This window comes from Macaca nemestrina, chromosome 16 (assembly GCF_043159975.1).
Source record: "Macaca nemestrina isolate mMacNem1 chromosome 16, mMacNem.hap1, whole genome shotgun sequence".
Lineage (NCBI taxonomy): Eukaryota > Metazoa > Chordata > Mammalia > Primates > Cercopithecidae > Macaca > Macaca nemestrina.
In genome coordinates, this window is record NC_092140.1 from 93311958 (window position 1) to 93331599 (window position 19642).

General features: G+C 43.9%; 1 protein-coding gene across 10 annotated transcripts in view; it reads left to right on the plus strand.

Annotated features, from left to right (window-relative positions):
• The window catches only part of LOC105486007 (StAR related lipid transfer domain containing 13), a 553767-nt gene that overhangs the window by 518964 nt on the left and 15161 nt on the right, over window positions 1–19642 (plus strand). For all 10 annotated transcript variants that reach the window (XM_011748647.3, XM_011748646.3, XM_011748641.3 and 7 more), the window contains 3 exons: window positions 5903–7263; window positions 9185–9358; window positions 10495–10654. In XM_011748647.3, coding sequence (XP_011746949.1) covers window positions 5903–7263; window positions 9185–9358; window positions 10495–10654 — 1695 coding nt within the window. The remainder of the gene's footprint in view (window positions 1–5902; window positions 7264–9184; window positions 9359–10494; window positions 10655–19642) is intronic.

The following is a 19642-nucleotide window of genomic DNA, read 5'->3' on the forward strand; positions in this document are numbered from 1 at the left end:
ACCAGTCATCATAGGGAAACCAGTGAAGAAAGGTTTTTTTAAGGCAAGTTAAAAGTTTAGGGTATTCCTTTTCACTTACAACTTTAGGGTATTCTATTCAGCTTTCATTCAAAATGATGTAAGTGATGCTGTATTTCCAAAATTCATCTTCAGTTCTTCATCTCTAGCCAATTCTTATAAAGTTATAAATGTAAATTACCTGTGAAACAATGGATTCTGTATATTATACACTTTGGGTTATGGTAAGCACACTAACCTTGAATTGGCACTGTAAATTGGATCAACCACACACCAGTAGCATGCAGCTGTCACTCATAGGACTCACCGTTTGAATTTTACTACACCCAAACTGGTCTCTACCCTGTTTACTAAGACAAATCCACTGATTGTTAGCTCAGATAGCACAGACTGTTCAAATAGTGGCAAATGGTTTTAATGCTTACTCTAAATTTCTGTGTCTACCTCATTAAAGACCAAGTTTGGGGACCGGCAGCCCCCTGACCACACTCTGAGTAGCACTGTCTAGAGTTCTCATTTCTAAATCAAGCTATTAGTCCTTTCAATTGTCCAACCCAGGAGATTGTGGTTCTTAGATCCTTGGCCATTCTGATTACTCTTCTCTAGAAACGTACCCCTTAAAATGTGGGGTGCTTAAAAAGAACCCATTGTTCCTGATATATGTGACCAGTGCAGAATGCAGTGGGCACTGACCTTTTGAAACTTGGGATCTGTGCTCTGGTCATGCATCCTAGGGTTGGTGTCTTTGTTCAGTAGCCATATTACATGGTTAAGTCACATTAAGCTTACATCTGCCAGAGCTCTCAAGTCTATTAATAACAGGAAGGGCTGTTGAACTATGTTCTTTTTATCCTGCACATCCTGTAGTTAATTTTTGAAGTTAGAGTCATTTTATTTGACTTTTATGAAATTATATCTTATTAACAGGTCATCCTTCACTTGTTAAGCTCTATACACTTCTCAATATTGCTATTCTCTAACAATAATAACTAATTTCATCTATCACTTTAGGGTTTATATGGTGTTTTCACATATAGTCCCATTTGGTTCTGTTGACAAATCATGCTAGACGTGCATTATTATTGTTTTCATTTTATAACAGAAAACTGAGTCTCAAAGAACCCTTAGCAAATAGCCTTATACCATCTTTACAGTTTAACAACATGAGTTCCGGCCCATTCAAGTTACTCTTAAAATGGTCATAACCTTGAGACATGCTTCCTTCAGTTATTTACAGTCTTTTAGTCACACGCTGTGGAGGAGTTACTCAACCAGTTACTAACAAAACTCTCTGTAGCAAGCTCATCCAACCCATGGCTCGTGGGCTATTTGCAGCCCAGGACGGCTTTGGATGTGCCCCAACACAAATTCATAAACTTTCTTAAAACATTATGAGGTGTTTTTTTTTGCCATTTGTTTAAGCTCATCAGCTATCATTAGTGTTAGTGTGTTTTATGTGTGGCCCAAGACAATTCTTCTTCCAATATGGCCCAAGGAAGCCAAAAGATTGGACACCCCTGTGTAGCATCTAGCTAGTGAGCCATATTGTCCACAACATGAGAACCTTTTTGTAGTTGTCTTGCTGAAATTCTGATGTTCCGTGTCCCTGGTACGTCCATGGTTTCTGAGACAGGAGAATTAAGTTAGTTTGATGTATCCTTTTCTTTACAAACACATCTGACTCCTAGAGATTTCCATTTTGTGTTTCTAAATAATCACAAGCTATTCATTGTTAACCTCAAAAAAATTATCGAACAGATGAAATCTGATAATCTCTTTTAAACAATCAGTACACTTCCATAAATACCATTGGAGAGTCTGAAATGTGCCTGATGCTCTGCTGGGTCCTGAGTGTGTAAAAAAAAAACCCTTAAACTCTACTGCAGTGTGTGTTTTTCATACTGCAGATCATGGCCCCTTGGGAGGTTGTCAAGTGAATTTGGTGGATCACAAACAACATTTAAAAAAATAAAACAGACTAAACTAGACTAAAAAGTATCCGAATACAAACAAACAAGGATAATTACTTAAGTATAACTTTTTTTGTGCTTTAATATAGTCTGTATGCGTGCCCTGAGTTGTGATGGGAAATACATTTTTTGTTGTGTGTCACTATCAAATAGTTTGAAATATCCATCATTAGTGGAAGACACAGACACAGCCATTTCAATACCCTTGGGGACATACCATGGTCATTGTGGGCACAGGGTGCTGAAGAAGAATGGTCGTTTTTTTCTTTGTCGCGTTTTGTTTTCTATTGCTTTTGTTTTTGTTTGTTTGCTTTGGTTCAAACAACCTGAATGCTGCAAAATTTCCCTGAGCTGTTTTGCCTTTTTCCCAGGAGTTTGCCACTTTTTCACATGCCTTAGTTGGGCTGTAAATATTTTCCTTTTGGCCAAAGTGAGTATAATAAGCTCTTAGAGACCAGCAAACAGGGCCAGGCTTACCCTTCCCAGGCCACAGTGCCCAGCTTGGCATGTGTTCTTAACCTAAATAAAGGAGTCCCTATCCAACTAGTATGTGGTGTGCTGGCATCATAACCAGATTTGAGAGAGGTAGTTGGGGCCAACACTAAATGTTGTAGTTACTGTTTTAAAATATCTATATTTTCTTTAAAGTCATATCCTTTTTTTTTTTTTTTTTTTTTTTTTTTTGTCTTCTAAAAAACTGTCTGCTAAAAGGGCTTTTTCTTTTCTTTTCTTTTCTTTTTTTTTTGAGACGGAGTCTTGCTCTGTCGCCCAGGCTGGAGTGCAGTGGCTGGATCTCAGCTCACTGCAAGCTCCGCCTCCCGGGTTCAGGCCATTCTCCTGCCTCAGCCTCCCGAGTAGCTGGGACTACAGGCGCCAGCCACCTCTCCTGGCTACTTTTTTTGTATTTTTTTTTTTTTAGTAGAGACGGGGTTTCACCGTGTTAGCCAGGATGGTCTTGATCTCCCGACCTCGTGATCCACCCGTCTCGGCCTCCCAAAGTGCTGGGATTACAGGCTTGAGCCACCGCGCCCGGCCTAAAAGGGCTTTTTCACAGTCCTTATTTAATATCAACTTCTCACTAGCTTCCTAAAATGCAGTACAAAAATCCAGTAAGTTCAACATTCAGCCTATCATGGTACTTTGTGTATAAATGACCCTCATATGCCAGTTTTTATTATATCAATCACAGGAATAGAGGGAGTAGAAAGTACTAGTAGGAAAATGTATTTTGAGTCATCGTTCTGGAGTCTTGCCCTTTTTCCACTTGTACAATTACAACTTTCTCAACTCTTTCATCAGAGCTTTATACAAGTTTTTAAAACTCAAAGCTAATTTTTCACTGTGATCTCAATGCTGTAGAATTCTTCTCTGTTTCTTTTTGTTTCCTTTTCTTAAGAGACAGAGTCTTGATATGTTGCCCAGGCTGGACTCAAACTCCTGGACTCAAAAGACCCTTCCACCTCAGCCTCCCAAGTAGCTGAGATGACAGGCGTGAGCCACTGTATTAGTCCATTTTTCACACTGCTGATGAAGACATACCTGAGACTGGGCAATTTATAAGTAAAAAGAGGTTTAATGGACTCACAGGTTCATACAGGCAGGCCTCACAATCATGGTGGAAGGCGAACGGTACATCTTACATGGCAGCAGACACTAGAGAATGAGAGCTGAGCAAAAGGGGTTTCCCCTTATAAAACCATCAGATCTCATGAAACTTATTCACTACCACAAGAGCAGTATGGGGGAAACCACCCCCACGATTCAATTATCTCCCACCAAGTCCCTCCTACAACACATCAACACATGGGAATTATGGGAGCTACAACTCAAGATTAGATTTTGGTGGGAACACGACCAAACCATATCAGCCACCGCACCTGACTTCTAAGCCATAGAATTTTTTTCGGTACCTTGGCTTTGTACTTGCTTTCACTTTAAACTTGAATATTCAAGTTTGCCATTTAGTGAAACCTACACAGAAACTAGATTTTGAAGGAATAAACAAAAACAGGAAGATCCCCACAATGATTAACTGTGCATCTGCTTAGGTTTTCTTAAAAACAACACACTGCAAGGTTAAAGGGAGTTAAGGTGGACGCCAGATACGTAAAAAGATTGACAAGCAGTTGAACTAACATTGAAAGATACAAATAAGCAAATACCTCTCAGTGAGGGACTGCTGAATGCACTACCTTCCTTAATCCCTTCAGCAAACCTATGAGGCAAGACCCACTTCAGTCTCATATTATAAGTGGCAGAAACTTACTTTAAGTGAATACCTCTCAGTGAAGGACTGCTGAATGCACTACCTTCTTTAATCCCGTCAGCAATCTTCAGCAAACCTATGAAGCAAGACCCACTTCAATCTCATAAGTAGCAGAAACTTACTTTAGAGAGGGAAAGTAGCTTGTGGACAGTCACCTAGCTCTGACACTTGGAACCAGGTCTTAAAACTGAACACCCAAGTAGAATAAAATAAATTTAATTCAGTTCACAAAAAAATAAGCAATTATTATGTCCTTGGCATTGGAGGGGCTATACATATGAATAAATATGTTTATATGAATAATGAAACAGAGAAACACAGGTCCTGCTTTTTTTTTTTTTTTTTTTTTTTTTTGAGATAGGGTCTCACTTTGTTGCTGATGCTGTGGTGCAGTGGTGCCATCACGGCTCGCTGCAGCGGGCCTGGCTCTTGATGACTTTACCTGTAACAACTGAGAGTGGAGGCTCTCAAGCAGAAGGCTTCTAAGCTTAAAAAAAAAAAATCATATGATTCAATTTGGACTACACTGTGGAAAGCTATTTAGATGGGAAAGATGCTGGAGACCGGGCTTCTCCCACATTTTTACTGTAACAGATCCAGAGAGAGGTGGCAAAGGCCTACGCTGAGAGAATGAGAGTGAAATTACGCATGAGGGAACAAATTTGAAAATCAGTTCAGAATTAGGTCTTGGTGATGTGCTTGGTGAGGATGAAGCAGGATCCGATGATTCAGTTTATTTCAAAAGGAGGTGGTAAGCCTGAGTTCAAGGTCTGTGCTGGGCCCAAGGCTATGCAGAGCTAAACTAGGCCATCTCTGGCCTCAGGAAATGCAGATGCTCCTCTCTCAGGGACTACAAATTCAGGCTGAAACCAGACACCTAGAGTCAATGTGTGAGGCACAGAGTGTAAGACAGTGCCAAGCTGCGGGGACCCATTGCAGCCACACCACAGAGGTGTGCGTCCTGCCCACGGCATTCTGACTCGGAGTTGCTTCAACAGAAAAAGACTGCTCACGCAGAGCAGCCGGATTGGATCGCAAATAGTGATCTCCAGAATGGCTCCCTCATCCCTACTTAAAGAAATTCAGTGGGTCATTTTGCTGTTACCTTATCCAGGGAATACATGATAAGAATCAAGTGCAGAGGACTAAAATAAGGAGTGTTAGCTTTGAGATATACTGACGTTGAGATTCAGAAGAGGCAAGCTGGAAATACGGTCCCTGGGGCTCAGTGAAGAGGTTTCTGGAAAGAAGTAAGTGCCTTTTATGGCAGAGTTGAGTTCCTTTGTGAAAAAGACTGCAGGTGCTTTATATTTAGACTGTCTAGTCTGAGGTAATTATACCTCTTTATAATCAGTCAGGGAAAACTTCTTAGAGAGGAAGGAAGGAAGCATTCAAAACCTCTTTGAAAATGGGAAGGAAGAAAGCTTGGCAAGTTGAGAAGAATCCTCTGGCCACTGGGAGGAAGGGTATGTACAAGACAGTGCAAGTGGTGGAAGGACAGCTTACAGGTGCCCAAGAAGCTCACACCTGTGCTGGGAGTACAGAGGGAAGGGAGGTGGAGGACCGCACAGGGCTGCCCTCAGCGCACCCAGAGTTCCTGCCTCAGCCACACTGTCTGCTAATGAGCATTTTCCTTGGTGTTCTGCAGGGTGACGACTCCGATGAGGAAGATCTTTGTATCAGCAACAAATGGACTTTCCAAAGAACCAGTCGCAGGTGGTCTCGTGTGGACGACCTCTACACGCTGCTCCCTCGAGGAGACAGAAGTGGGTCACCGGGAGGCACGGGGATGAGGAACACGACCAGCAGTGAGAGCGTCCTCACAGACCTGAGCGAGCCTGAGGTCTGTTCTATTCACAGCGAAAGCAGCGGAGGCAGTGACAGCCGCAGCCAGCCGGGCCAGTGCTGTGCAGACGGCCCGGTCATGCTGGATGCCCCACTGGTCAGCAGCAGCCTCCCGCAGTCCCCCAGAGACGTCCTCAACCACCCCTTCCACCCAAAGAATGAGAAGCCCACAAGGGCTAGGGCCAAATCATTTTTGAAACGCATGGAAACACTCCGAGGGAAGGGAGCCCACGGGAGGCACAAGGGGTCAGGGCGGACAGGTGGCCTGGTGATCAGCGGGCCCATGTTGCAGCAGGAGCCAGAGTCCTTTAAGGCCATGCAGTGCATCCAAATAGCAAATGGAGATCTCCAGAATTCGCCGCCACCTGGCTGCAGAAGAGGGCTCCCATGCTCCGGCAGGTCGAGTGGCGAGAGCAGCCCATCGGAGCACAGCAGCAGCGGCGTCAGCACACCCTGCCTGAAGGAACGCAAGTGCCACGAGGCCAACAAGCGTGGGGGCATGTACTTGGAGGACCTGGATGTGCTGGCAGGGACAGCACTGCAGGATGCAGGGGACCAAAGCCGTATGCATGAGTTTCACTCCCAAGAGAATTTGGTGGTGCATATTCCCAAGGATCACAAACCAGGAACATTCCCCAAGGCACTTTCTATTGAAAGCCTTTCTCCCACAGATAGTAGCAATGGGGTTAACTGGAGGACCGGTAGCATCTCCCTGAGCGGAGAGCAGGTCCCTGGTGCCAGGGAGCCCCGGCTCATGGCGTCCTGCCACAGAGCCAGCCGAGTCAGTATCTATGACAATGTCCCTGGCTCTCATCTGTATGCCAGCACAGGAGATCTTTTGGACTTGGAGAAAGATGACCTTTTCCCTCACTTGGATGACATTCTGCAGCATGTCAATGGGCTCCAGGAGGTAGTGGATGACTGGTCCAAAGATGTCTTACCTGAACTGCAAACTCACGATACGTTGGTTGGGGAGCCTGGCTTATCCCCCTTTCCGTCTCCTAATCAGATCACCTTAGATTTTGAAGGTAACTCTGTCTCAGAAGGTCGGACGACACCCAGTGATGTGGAAAGAGATGTAACATCTCTTAATGAATCTGAGCCTCCCGGGGTCAGAGACAGGAGGGATTCTGGTGTGGGGGCCTCTCTGACCAGGCCAAACAGGTAGGTGGCATGCATTTGTGAAATGATTTTTTGTCCATTTCATAGTAATTGTGTTCTGTTTATTTCTTTAACAAATGTATGCAGAGTACTTACTAAATGCCTGACTATGTTCTAAGTGATGTATGTGATTAGGAATTCTTTGAACAGAAGTATGACTTCTGCACAGGTGCCATGGTGATTGAATCCGTGTTAACTCATATTTATTTGTGTTTATCTTTTATTTTGATCTTAGTTTTATCCAAAAATATTTTGAGCTTCTTATATGCAAAGCATTATACCGGGCACCACATGCAGGGAATCCTGGATAACCAAGACCTAGTTCCTAGGCACCGACTTCCCCTGACCTTCCTGTGATGCATTCATCAAAATGTCACTTCCCCAAATTTTACACTTTTTTTGCTCCTATAAGGAATTTCTGAGGTCTAAGATGTGTACTCTGTAAGTCTGTTTTTGCTTGAAAGTGCCAATTACAAAGTACGTAAAAGCTGACTTACAAAGACCGTTTCAGAAGCACCCTAGAAAAATGGCCCTGGGAGGTCCAAACTGGTAGAAACAAGAGCACTGTGTGTGCTGCTGGGTTTCTGGTTGAGACAGGGGTGTATCTTGGGGCTCAGCGATGTGTCACCATCTTTACCTCTCATCTTCAGGCTCCATCTCAATACTGAGCAAGAGTTAGAGTGTAGACACATGGAAGACAAGGAGAGAATTTTCTGCAGCCCTAGACATTCGACAGCTCTCTCTCTCTCTGTCTCTTTCCCTCGCTCTCTCTCTCTCTCTGTCTCTGTCTCTTTCCCTCGCTCTCTCTCTGTCTCTGTCTCTTTCCCTCGCTCTCTCTCTGTCTCTGTCTCTTTCCCTCGCTCTCTCTCGCTCTCGCTCTCTCTCTCGCTCTCTCTCTGTCTCTTTCCCTCGCTCTCTCTCGCTCTCGCTCTCTCTCTCGCTCGCTCTCTCTGTCTCTTTCCCTCGCTCTCTCTCGCTCTCTCTGTCTCTGTCTCTTTCCCTCGCTCGCTCTCTCTCTGTCTCTTTCCCTCGCTCTCTCTCTCTCTCTGTCTCTTTCCCTCGCTCTCTCTCGCTCTCTCTCTCTCTGTCTCTTTCCCTCGCTCTCTCTCGCTCTGTCTCTTTCCCTCGCTCTCTCTCGCTCTGTCTCTTTCCCTCGCTCTCTCTCGCTCTCTCTCTCTCTGTCTCTTTCCCTCACTCTCTCTCGCTCTCTCTCTCTGTCTCTTTCCCTCGCTCTCTCTCGCTCTCTCTCTCTCTGTCTCTTTCCCTCGCTCTCTCTCTCTCTCTGTCTGTTTCTTGCTCCCTGTCTATATATCTCTATTTCTCTTTTTGTCTATATCGCTCTACCTGTCTGTCCTGTCTGTCTATATTGCACCGTCTGTCTTCCCTCTCTCTGTCTCTCTGTCTCTTGCTCTCTCTCTGTCTATATCTTTCTATCTCTGTCTGTCTCTCATCCTCTGCCTCTGTCTCTCTCTATTTTTCTGTCTCATCTCTCCATCTCTCCATCTATGTCTGTCTCTGTCTTTTCTCTCTCTCTGTCTGCTCTCTCTGCTGCTGTCTATATCTCCCTGTCTCCATCTCTTTCCTTTCTGTTTCTCTTTCTCTTTAACACACACACACTCACACACACACTGTCTCAGCTGCTCTCAACATGAACAAATGTGGAATAAGAAACCTAGTATTTCCTCTATCACTTGTTTAAACCCCCTAATAAAACAGATAATAAGACTTTTTCCAGACTTATCCGAATTGGACAAATCATGTCCTGTGTTTGTTCTGCACACTTGTGTCTTCTGTTCCATTTGCATTGCTATTCTCTTCGCTCGGACGCTATCTTGATTAGCTTCATGTACATTGGTGATGTCCCGTGTTTCCCGCTACCAAGTCCACTTTGTGACTGGCTTCTGTGATGGTCTCTCTGGTAAAGGCGACTCCGATGGAACAGTTTCCAGCTGTCTCACCAGCCCCGGCCAGCCCCAGCATCGCCCCACATCAGCAGCCAGACGGCCAGCCAGCTGAGCCTGCTCCAGCGCTTCTCACTGCTTCGCCTCACGGCCATCATGGAGAAGCACTCCATGTCCAACAAGCACGGCTGGACATGGTGCGTAGCACGTTCACCTAGGAGGGGATCCTTGGCTCCAGAGCTAAGTGGGTGATTGCAAAAGCTTCCACGTTTACTTTGTGAATTCTGAAGAACCCATTCATTGCCTTCACTGATGATCTCCTGGACGTAAGGCATGAGCTCTGCCGTAGCCTCCATGTGACAGAGCCCACAGGAAACGTTGCTCTATTTGTAGCTCTCAGTTGGTTTCCAGGGAAGGCAGTCAGGCTCCAAGAAAGGAAAAAAAGACAAGTAAAGGGTGATTAATTATGAACAGAGGAAATAAAAATAAACTTGCCATAAAATAATCCTGGCAGTTTGCACAGAAACAGCTGTCACTTGTACCTTCTGGCCTGATGCAAAGCTCACCACTTAGAGCCTTGATTCATTCAAAGAGCATTTAATTCTTCAAATACATTTCTGCTTTTATTTCATTGGCAAATAAAAACAAGAATATGCAGTAAACCTTGTAATAAGGAATTGACAGAAGCATATGTTAGAACTTGAATGTGGGCCTATTATAGATGATTTGGTGGATTTGAAAAAATACAAAATGTATCAGTAATTGTTCTATGTTTTATAATATGCATATTAAAAAAATCAATGGTGTGTTTATAAAATATGTTAGAAGGTTATAAATTCATGGCCAAATCAATATATGCTTGTGTATTAAAATGTCCTTTAAAAACTGCAGCTGGCTCTAGAAAAGTAAAGATAGAGCCAAGAAATATTGTTCTTCTTTTCTCCCTTCCTTTTCCTCCAGCCCCAGCCATATTTCTTCTTCCTCTTGTAATTTTTAAATTTGTTTTGTTTTGTTGGGGACTTTTAAGTGTGCAGCACTTGAGAGATGAGTCTATCACAATTAAATTGGAAAGTTGTCCACTTGACCTGAAAACAGAGCTACAAATACATTCTGGTAACGTGACTCATGCTGTTTAGTAGTTAGAGATAGCATGCAGGCAAGGGCCACACAGAGCACGGCTGTGTCCTGTGATTAATGCAGAGAGAATGCTGAATTCGCCCGGCGTCTGTTGGGTATTCCAACAAAAGCTTGGCTTCCCTCATGCTTGCTTCCAGAGCCTCTCCCCACAGTGTGCCCCAGGAGGCTTGCATGACCTGGTTTCTGTAAATTCTAGGTCAGTTCCAAAGTTCATGAAGAGGATGAAAGTTCCCGACTACAAAGACAAGGCTGTCTTTGGCGTTCCTCTCATAGTCCACGTCCAAAGAACGGGACAGCCCCTGCCTCAAAGTATTCAGCAAGCACTGAGATATCTACGCAACAACTGCCTCGATCAGGTAGGGCTGTAACCCCCCTGCTCCTGCCCCACCACCCCCAACCATGGGATTAGATTGATGGGATGTCAGACTGAGTCAGATCTGCCCAGTATCAGGCAAGACATGCCTCTCCAAAAATAAAAGGCATTGTGACCTTTATGTGGTAATATTGAATTTGAACAAGCCACATCCTATTTGAGGATGTTTCCTCATTGGCAACTTAGATGATGACCTGGAGTGATTGCGGAAAGTTGATGTTAATAGTTTGTTCCTGTGATGTCTAATTTGCAATCCTTAAAAACTGGAGTTAAGCTATGTACTGCATTTCCTTTGTAACTATTATTTCAGTGCCACCATTGATTTCACAGTGTTCTTTTATCCCTGTTATATTATTTTTGAAAAAGAATTAGGTTTTTCATGCCTCCTTGTATTAATTCTTCTTTTTATTCCTTTGAAGCAGCATCATGACCAGGAAAACTGAAAGACAGATTTATTTACATATTTTAAAAATGTGCAAGTAAAATATGAACAAAAGTATCAACTAAGTCAAATATCCCCTCATTTTATAGAGTTAATTCAAAGCTCAAGCTAAACAAAATATTCAAAGATCATTTTCTGCCTCCGGGACTACTGGGGCCCACCATAATGGTGGACTGTGATTAAATCCAGAGTGCAGTCCGTCCTGTAGTTTACAAAACAAGCCTTTGCTTCTCCAAATTAACACCCATTAGCTTCGTAGACATTCTGTCCAAAATAAAAGTTGTGTTCTTAATTGGTAAATTGCAACCCTGAACAGTGGGTATATTTTCAGGCAGCTATTCTGTAATAGTCTCTGTTCATCATACTTTTTGATGCCATGCAGAGAATCTGTACCAACCTAAGATGATTGTACTTTTTACTGATTTACCCTGGACCTTGGGCTCAGTGGGCAGGAATGAGCTCAGCTACATGAACTCAAAGATCCTGGCTAGTGATGCTTGTAGAGACTCCAATACTGAGACCACACTTAGAATCAGGCTGGTCTCGTGGTAAACCAGAAATCAATTTTCACTACAGAAAAAGAGAATTAACTTCTTCATTTGAAGTTGCCTTTGACTGAACTGAATGTGTGATGCTCTTTGTCCCTCCTCACTTTTCATTTAGAAAATCTGCACATAATATTTTTCCGTATTTGGATGTCATCGTGGAGGGTGGGATGGCTGCTGTCGTTGTTGCGATGATGGCTGTTTAGTTTTGAGAAATGGCCTTAATAGCTTGCCTCTTATTCCCCAGCAATAAGGGTGACAAGCTTCTTTGCTAGGGTCCTCTTCTTTGGCAGATGCCCCAACATGAATTGACTTGTGAATCACGTCCCAATAGAGTCAGCCAATTAATCTGGTCACTTAAGCATACATTTTAATTTATTTTTAATCTTAGAGGTTTTACTAAGAATACACATTATTCACAGTTAATGTCCTAAAGGTGTTTTACTGAGAGAAGTTTTTAAAGAGGTGGGCTCTGGTGAATATTTGGGAAAGCCCACTCTGGTCTCTATTCCAATGCTAAAAGCATTGCAACCTTGTCATTTGGCATAGAACTTGGTGGCCTCAATTGTACATTTGTTGTTGGTTTATGGGTATAGACCCAAGATGGTATTTTGTTAAGACACATGTTTTTCCAAGCATCTCACTTTCTGTAAGGGTATGTATCGAACTCACCTCCCTCTTGGTGCTCTTAGAGACTATGGCTTTGCCCTTTTCCAAGCACAGAGAATATTTTGCTCCAAGAGCATGGCCAGCTAATGCTTATCAACAAAAGCTCCGTTAAGAGAAAACAGTGTTCAGGAATGCCCAAAGGAAGTGCAACCTATCTGTGTCACTAGTTCAATAAAAATAACCACTCTTGAGTGCCTGGCATGTTTCAAGCAATTTTATTATGTGTTTTGCATTAATTGCCTCATTTAGTCCCACATCCACCCTTGAATGGTGTTATCCCGGGTTCATTATGGTGGAACCAACACTTGCTTGCAAGTCTGACTCCAGAGTGCAAGTTCCTAACCACTGCACTCTGCGGCTGCTTATTATAACGGCTTTTCCCCCGTGGACTTCTGGGTGATGCCATCTCTAGCATTGAGGAGTAACCCTGTACAACTCATTGATGAATGAATTCACTGTCAAGATTTTGTAGTCGATGTTGGTCGTTAAGTCACGTAATGTGCTTTCTGTGAGAAGGGGAGAAAAAACTTTTTCCTCTGGCTGCAGCATCTGAAAGCATTGTGTTTCTTTTGGACAACTGGCCTGTTTTTTAATACTGTGGACACCAAACTCATTCATTGGGTGTGTTTTCCTCACTGTATTGGCTGCTAGAAAGCCTGGAGCCAAATATGTGTTCTGTCTATAGTAAAATCTATGTAATTTTTGGCATTAATTTTATGCAGCAATCTTATTCCTAGTTTCATCCACCCTTTTCTGTCTTTATTTTCCTTTTGTTGTAATTTTCTTATGTTTTATCTTTAATTTAATTGTATCTTATTATATTTTATAGATTACTGTAAGCCCCCTTAAATTTTTTCTTGAACAAGAGTGGCTATAAATAAATGAAATGTAATTCCACTATTCCATTCAGCGCTGAGTCTTTAGTGTAGGCAATAAACCATTCCTGCCCCCTGTAGCTTCTGAATAATGTGTAGTGCCAGTATCACTGCTGTTAGTGGGGCCAGTCTCTCTTTGGAAGCAAAAGTCTTATCAGTAGAGAGAAAGACACAGGGCACCAAAACCTCTTCCACCCCTGTGTCCATCTCAGGTCCATGTTTTAAATCTGGGAGAATGCCAAGATGAAAAACAGGGTGCCGGCAAAACCTTGGGGGAAGAAGACTCGTTTCAAGACATGGATAGTGGGTCAAAATGTAATTAAAATGAATAGAGCCACGCATCTCTTGCGTCAGTCACATGGGAGAATCCGTAGGACATCGAAGGGACTTTCACCACAACCAGTCAGCACCTGATAATGCGCCCAGTCCTGGCAGGGCTTCCAGCCGCGGCATGTCCCTCCCTTTCCTTGTCATGTGGTGTGGGAAGCACGCAGAGACCACCCCTCTGGCTCCAGTGAAAAAGGAAGGTGGTAATAGGAAGGAAAAGGGGAGAAATAGAGAAACTAAGGAATCAAAACCTGGCTGTTCCGGAGATTTCAGAGCAAGCAAGAGCTAATAAAAGCGAATCAATCAGAAAAGCGAGGGGAAAGAGTGAAAAGGAAGGAGAGCGACACCAAACAAAATGTTCTTGCTTTGCCAACAGCACCTCCGCGGAATTGAAAAGATTCCAGTCTGCCCAAGGCCTGGAGAACCCAGCCTCAAAGCTGCAGAAGATGGGAACATCCACAAATATCCCCCTTGTACGCCACGTTTTAATAGGAAGCACCGCCCCATACTCTCCCAGGGCATTGCCCTGAGTCTCAGGGAGGAAGCTCCCTGCAGCGCGTTGGCCGCTTCTCCCCGTGCTAAGCACTCTCCTCGCATATAAGTACTCATTGCAGGTGACCCTGCCCCACAGAGCCTGAAACATTGCCAGCCCTTCGCTTTCCACACTCCCGCGTGCACAGCAGTTCCTACATGATGCAACAGAGTGTTCATGTTTGCCCTTGCAGCTGGCTGTGGGTGAGATGAGGAAGTTTAGCCTTCAATTATGAACCATTTGTATTCAGACATAGTAATGTGTGAGAGGAGCCTTGCTTTGTTGTCTGAGCTTTTATTTCTGCCCTAAATCAACTGTGCACAGGATAGTTATACCTATTCCTGATGAATACGAAGTCACTGCAGTGAGAGGCTGAACCTGCAATGCTCAAAATAAGAATCTGCCGCATACTCTTCTTACGAATCTTCTCTTTCTGAAGAAAACCAACCTTCCTTCATTAGCGGAGCACATTTCTAAAGAAGAGGAAATGGAAGTCCTGATAAACATCATTAAGTCCCGAAAAAGATTAGCATAAACAGGATGCCAAGAGGGAGATTTAATATTATTCAGATGGAATTTGAATTCTAATGCACCACTCATGCTCAGCCTCTCCTCCTAATAGAGCAGTAAGTTTTAAAAGCCTAATCATGCTGGGAAGACTTGGTACTCAGTACAAGTGTCCCTGGCCCCACTGCCTGTTTGTCACTTTGCCTGTTGCCTGCCTCAGATAAAGTAAGCAGTGCTCCGGGGCTATCCAGTGAAATTACCCTTGAGTCCTCACTTTTTTTTTTTTTTTCTTTTTTGAGATAGAGTCTCGCTCTGGCACCCAGGCTGGAGTGCAGTAGCACAATCTCAGCTCACTGCAACTCCACCTCCCAGGTTCAAGTGATTCTCCTGCCTCAGCCTCCCTAGTAGCTGGGATTTACAGGCACGCACCACCATACCCAACTAATTTTTGTATTTTTAATAGAGATAGGGTTTCACCATGTTGGCCAGGCTGGTCTCGAACTCCTGACCTCAGGTGATCCACATGCCTAGGCCCCCACTAAGTGCTGGGATTACAGGCGTGAGCTACCGTGCCCAGCTGAGTCCTTGCTTTCTCATAGCTAGGTTTTTAGGTGAAAAACAAAAGAGAGAGGACAGGAAAACTAGACCAAGGGGACACTCATCACTCCCCTTTTATCTTCAAAAGGAGCGAGAGATCACATACAGGAGAGATGCTTATACAATGAACTCTGCATTGCTGACGGCCACTCTCCCCTTTCTCAAGAGGGTGGCTGGGCTGAGCTTTAACAGTAGATGACAGCAGGACCTGTTATACCATTTGTGGGACCAGTGAAAAGAGAAAATGTGGGATCGCTTGTTCATAAATCATTGAGAATTTCAAAACCAAGACAGCAGAGCGTTAAACTCAGTGTGTGAGACTCTGTGTGACAGCTCAGGCTGCCTGCCTATGGGTGACACACAAAAGTGAAGGAAAAACATTATACCCTCCTGGGATCTTCCTCATAACGAAGCCGAGGGAGCTGGGGCTGTTGCCTGCCACCCACTCTGGTCAGAAGGATGAGCAACAGGGAAGGCACGGTGGCTCACACTTATAATCCCAACATTTTGGGAGGCTGAGGCGGGCAGATCACCTGAGGTCAGGAGTTTGAGACCAGCCTGGCCAACATGGTGAAACACCATCTCTGCTAAAAAATACAATAAGTAGGCCAGGCGTGGCGGCTCACACCTGTAATCCCAGTACTTTGGGAGGCCGAGGCGGGTGAATCACCTGAGGTCAAGAGTTCTAGACCAGCCTGGCCAACATGGTAAAAGTCTGTCTCTACTAAAAATACAAAAATTAGCCAGGTGTGGTGGTGGGTGCCTGTAATCCCAGCTACTCAGGGGACTGAGGCAGGAGAATTGCTTGAACCTGGGAAGCAGAGGTTGCAGTAAGCTGAGATCACGCCATCACACTGCAGCCTGGGGGACAAGAGCGAGACTTCGTCTCAAAAAAAAAAAAAAAAAAAAAAAAAAGCTGGGTGTGGTGCACACCTATAATCCTAGCTACTTGGGAGGCTGTGGCAGGAGAATCACTTTGAACCCAGGAGATGGAGGTTGTGGTGAGCTGAGATCATGCCACTGCACTCTAGCTTTGGTAGATAGAGTGAGACTCTATCTCAAAAAAAAAAAAAAAAGAAAAAGAATTTCTTTGGTTCTCCATTTTTTATGTGGAAAACTATCTCTTGTGAAAAATTCAGATCAAATCCTTGCTTTGGAAACTTTTTTTTTTTTTTTTTTTTTTTTTTTTTTTTTTTTTTTGAGATGGAGTCTGGCTCTGTTGCCAGGCTGGAGCGCAGTGGCGCAATCTCAGTTCACTGCAACCTCTGCCTCCCAGGTTCAGGAGATTCTCCCACCTCAGCCTCCCGAGTAGCTGGGATTACAGGCACCCACCACCACACCCAGCTAATGTTTATATTTTTAGTAGAGACGGGGTTTCACCATGTTGGCCAGGCTGGTCTCAAACTCCTGACTTCAGACAATCCAACCACCTCGGCCTCCCAAAGTGCTGGGATTACAGGCGTGAGCCGCCGTGCTCGGCCAAAACTTTCTGAAGAAGAAATGATTATTGGAAACCATTCGTTGCCATCACTGTGTTTTTCTATGAGGATGGAAAGGGGAAGCTCTTCCTCTGGTCTCAGGATCTCTCTATGCCTTAGAAAGACCATCTTCTACTCTGTGCCCAGCGGCTTTCCACAGCGACCACTAGAAGCCCCATCCCAAAATGGCTTAAATGACAGGAGATTCATGGTCTCACAAAACACAAATGAAAAGTCAGGAAATAGGCCAGGCATGGTGGCTCACACCTGTAATGCCAGCACTTTGGGAGGCCGAGGTGGGTGAATCACTTGAGGTCAGGAGTTCGAGACCAGCCTAGCCAACGTGGTGAAACCCTGTCTCTACTAAAAAATACAAAAATTAGCTGGGTGTGATGGCGGGCACCTGTAATCCCAGCTACTTAGCAGGCTGAGGCAGGAGAATCACTTAAATGCACCACCACACTCCAGCCTGGGTATCAGAGCCAGACTCCGTCTCAAAAAAAAAAAAAAAAAAAAAGTCCGGAAATAGAATAGTTCCGGGGTTAGCTCAATCATCAGTTCATCATTAGCTTTGAAGAGAGGTTCTTTCCATCTTTCCCTTTTGCCATCTGCAGCTACTACAACTGGAATCTGATTTGAGACCACCTTTTCTTTATTAGGTTTACGAAAGAAAATTTTCCTGCTGTACTTCCAACAAAAATCCACAGAAACCAAAATATATACATATGTCTGTATTTCCCGTGTGCCCTAGAAGACAAGGGCAGGGCAGGAAGGTTATTGTCAGAATTTGAGGCAGCACAAATAAATCCCTGACAACCCTCTGGACATCCTAAGATCTCAGTCAGAACAAGCAGTTCAGAGCCCGCAGCTGGAGAGCTCCAGACATGTCCAAAATAATTAAAATAACAATATTTGCTGAAACGAGAAAGAAACTTGGAAACCGAACAATACAAAGATAGCATCTCTGGATGTGTGTGTGCACGCACAAGAGTGTGTGCCCAGAAACAGCCCACAAGACATGGTGGACAAAAGAGGAACGTGCCCGACAATTTAAACAGAAACACTGTCTGCTTTCTTCTTTTTATAGATCCTGATCAATATTTCTCTGCAGTTAAAAAATAGGAATTCTTCTCAAATGGAATAATACCCGCTCATATGAGGATAAATATTTGTGAGTCACACCGAAGTATTTACCTTCAGGGCATCTCGATTCTGAGAACTCGTGCAGCACAACCAGCCCTGTGGTGTGCACAGTCCTGGGCCTCCTTCCAAAATCAGAAAAGCAGAAGATGTAAACAAGTCGGAGATGGATCTCACCCCAATAATCACTCACCTGACATCTTGAATTTTTTTCTCTTTTGACAGTACATGCTTTCTTTCCATGCCCTTTGATGAAATTTGGAGTCATTGCCAGTTGAAGGAAGATAAATATTGTCTAGATTCTTTGTGGCGAGTCATCTAAGTATGGCAAAATTGGGCATTTTCTAGACGTTCCAAACTTTAAGAATAAAAAAGAAAGTAGTTCATATTTTAAGTGATGATATTATCAGGCTGAATATCCTGATGTGTGGGATTAGAGCAATAAGCCTTGGAATGCAAAGAAATATTACTAAGAATTCTGTTTTTATGGCCACAAAAAGTAGCAGTGTATAATTTCCTCTGTGATCCATTCAGCTGACATATACAAAAACCTGAGTATGCTCTAATGGCTTGGAATCCTTCCCTTGCTGTTACCACAATTTTTAAAAAAACGAGGGCTCTTCTCCATTTGTTGCAGCAATCAGGACAGCCTTTGTCAGATACCAAACTCGGGTGGAGGCCGGCCTGGCACACAGCGTGGTCAGTAAGATGGCCTATGTTAGACATTCCTGCAGGCATAGGGAGGCAGATCAGTGACTGACACTAGCGTCCACCGTCTACCTGACGAGCAACTCAGGAAGGTTCTACCTTGCTTTGCACAAGTGGGCCAACCCTTGAGCCACTGGGGAATGACAGCTGTGGAAATTGAGGGTTGAAGCAAATCAACTCCCTATAGGCATTTAAAAAATAGCAGACATGTTTTTCCCTATAAGCCAGGGCGCGCAGAAAAGTTCAGTTCCTTTTTGGATGCAGGCTAAGTCCAGCACAGGAAGTTCCTCTAGAGGGCCTAGAGCTTAACCTGCCCAACCATTGCAGGGTCTTCATTCTTGCCGGGCTCTGCTCTGCCTCAGTCATTCTCATTAGGGCCACTCTGTCCTTGATGCCTGAATGTTCCATTTATTTATCAAGTAAGGGAGGAGCCTGGGCTCTAAGATGAAAAAGGCATGATATGACATTATCTCGAGGTTTGAAGAAAAAGCCACGCAGGACTCATTCTCACTAGAGCCATAGCTTATAGCATAAAAACAAACAGGTAGAAAAGTAAGTGCCAAGAATTCCAAAGAAGAAAAAGTAAATAAATCCCTTAAATCAAAATATGTACTTAGGATATTATTCTGTTTCACGAACATATTCCCCGTAAAACTCCCCTGCAGGGCACTGGATATGACTGTTTATCTGGGATTCTTTCATCCACCACCCACATAGTTTTCACCAAACCTCCCATTGACCAAACTTTCTCAAAACCCCCATGGCAATGTAAACCCTAGAGGGCAGGGAATTTTATCTGCTCTGCTCACTAATGACACCTAGGAACTCTAAGCATGCCTGTACACAGTGGTTACTTAATCACTACTTGTTGAATAAATGAATAAAATAATAATAACATCTGCAGTGTGATAAGATGTAATAGGTCGCAGAGCACATGCACATCTATTTCCTCACTTACTCTCCACAGTAATCCTGTGCGGTGGGGTTTTATTCTCATCTTCATTTCATAGGAGAAGAAGACAGTGTTCGGCTACTGCCTAAAGTAGCTATACTAACAGTTTAGCATGTACTAATTGGGAGGCAATTCCAGCTCATCCAGTTCCCATCCCATGCTTCCTCCTCCTCCTTACAACCAAGTGTGGCCTGGCTGA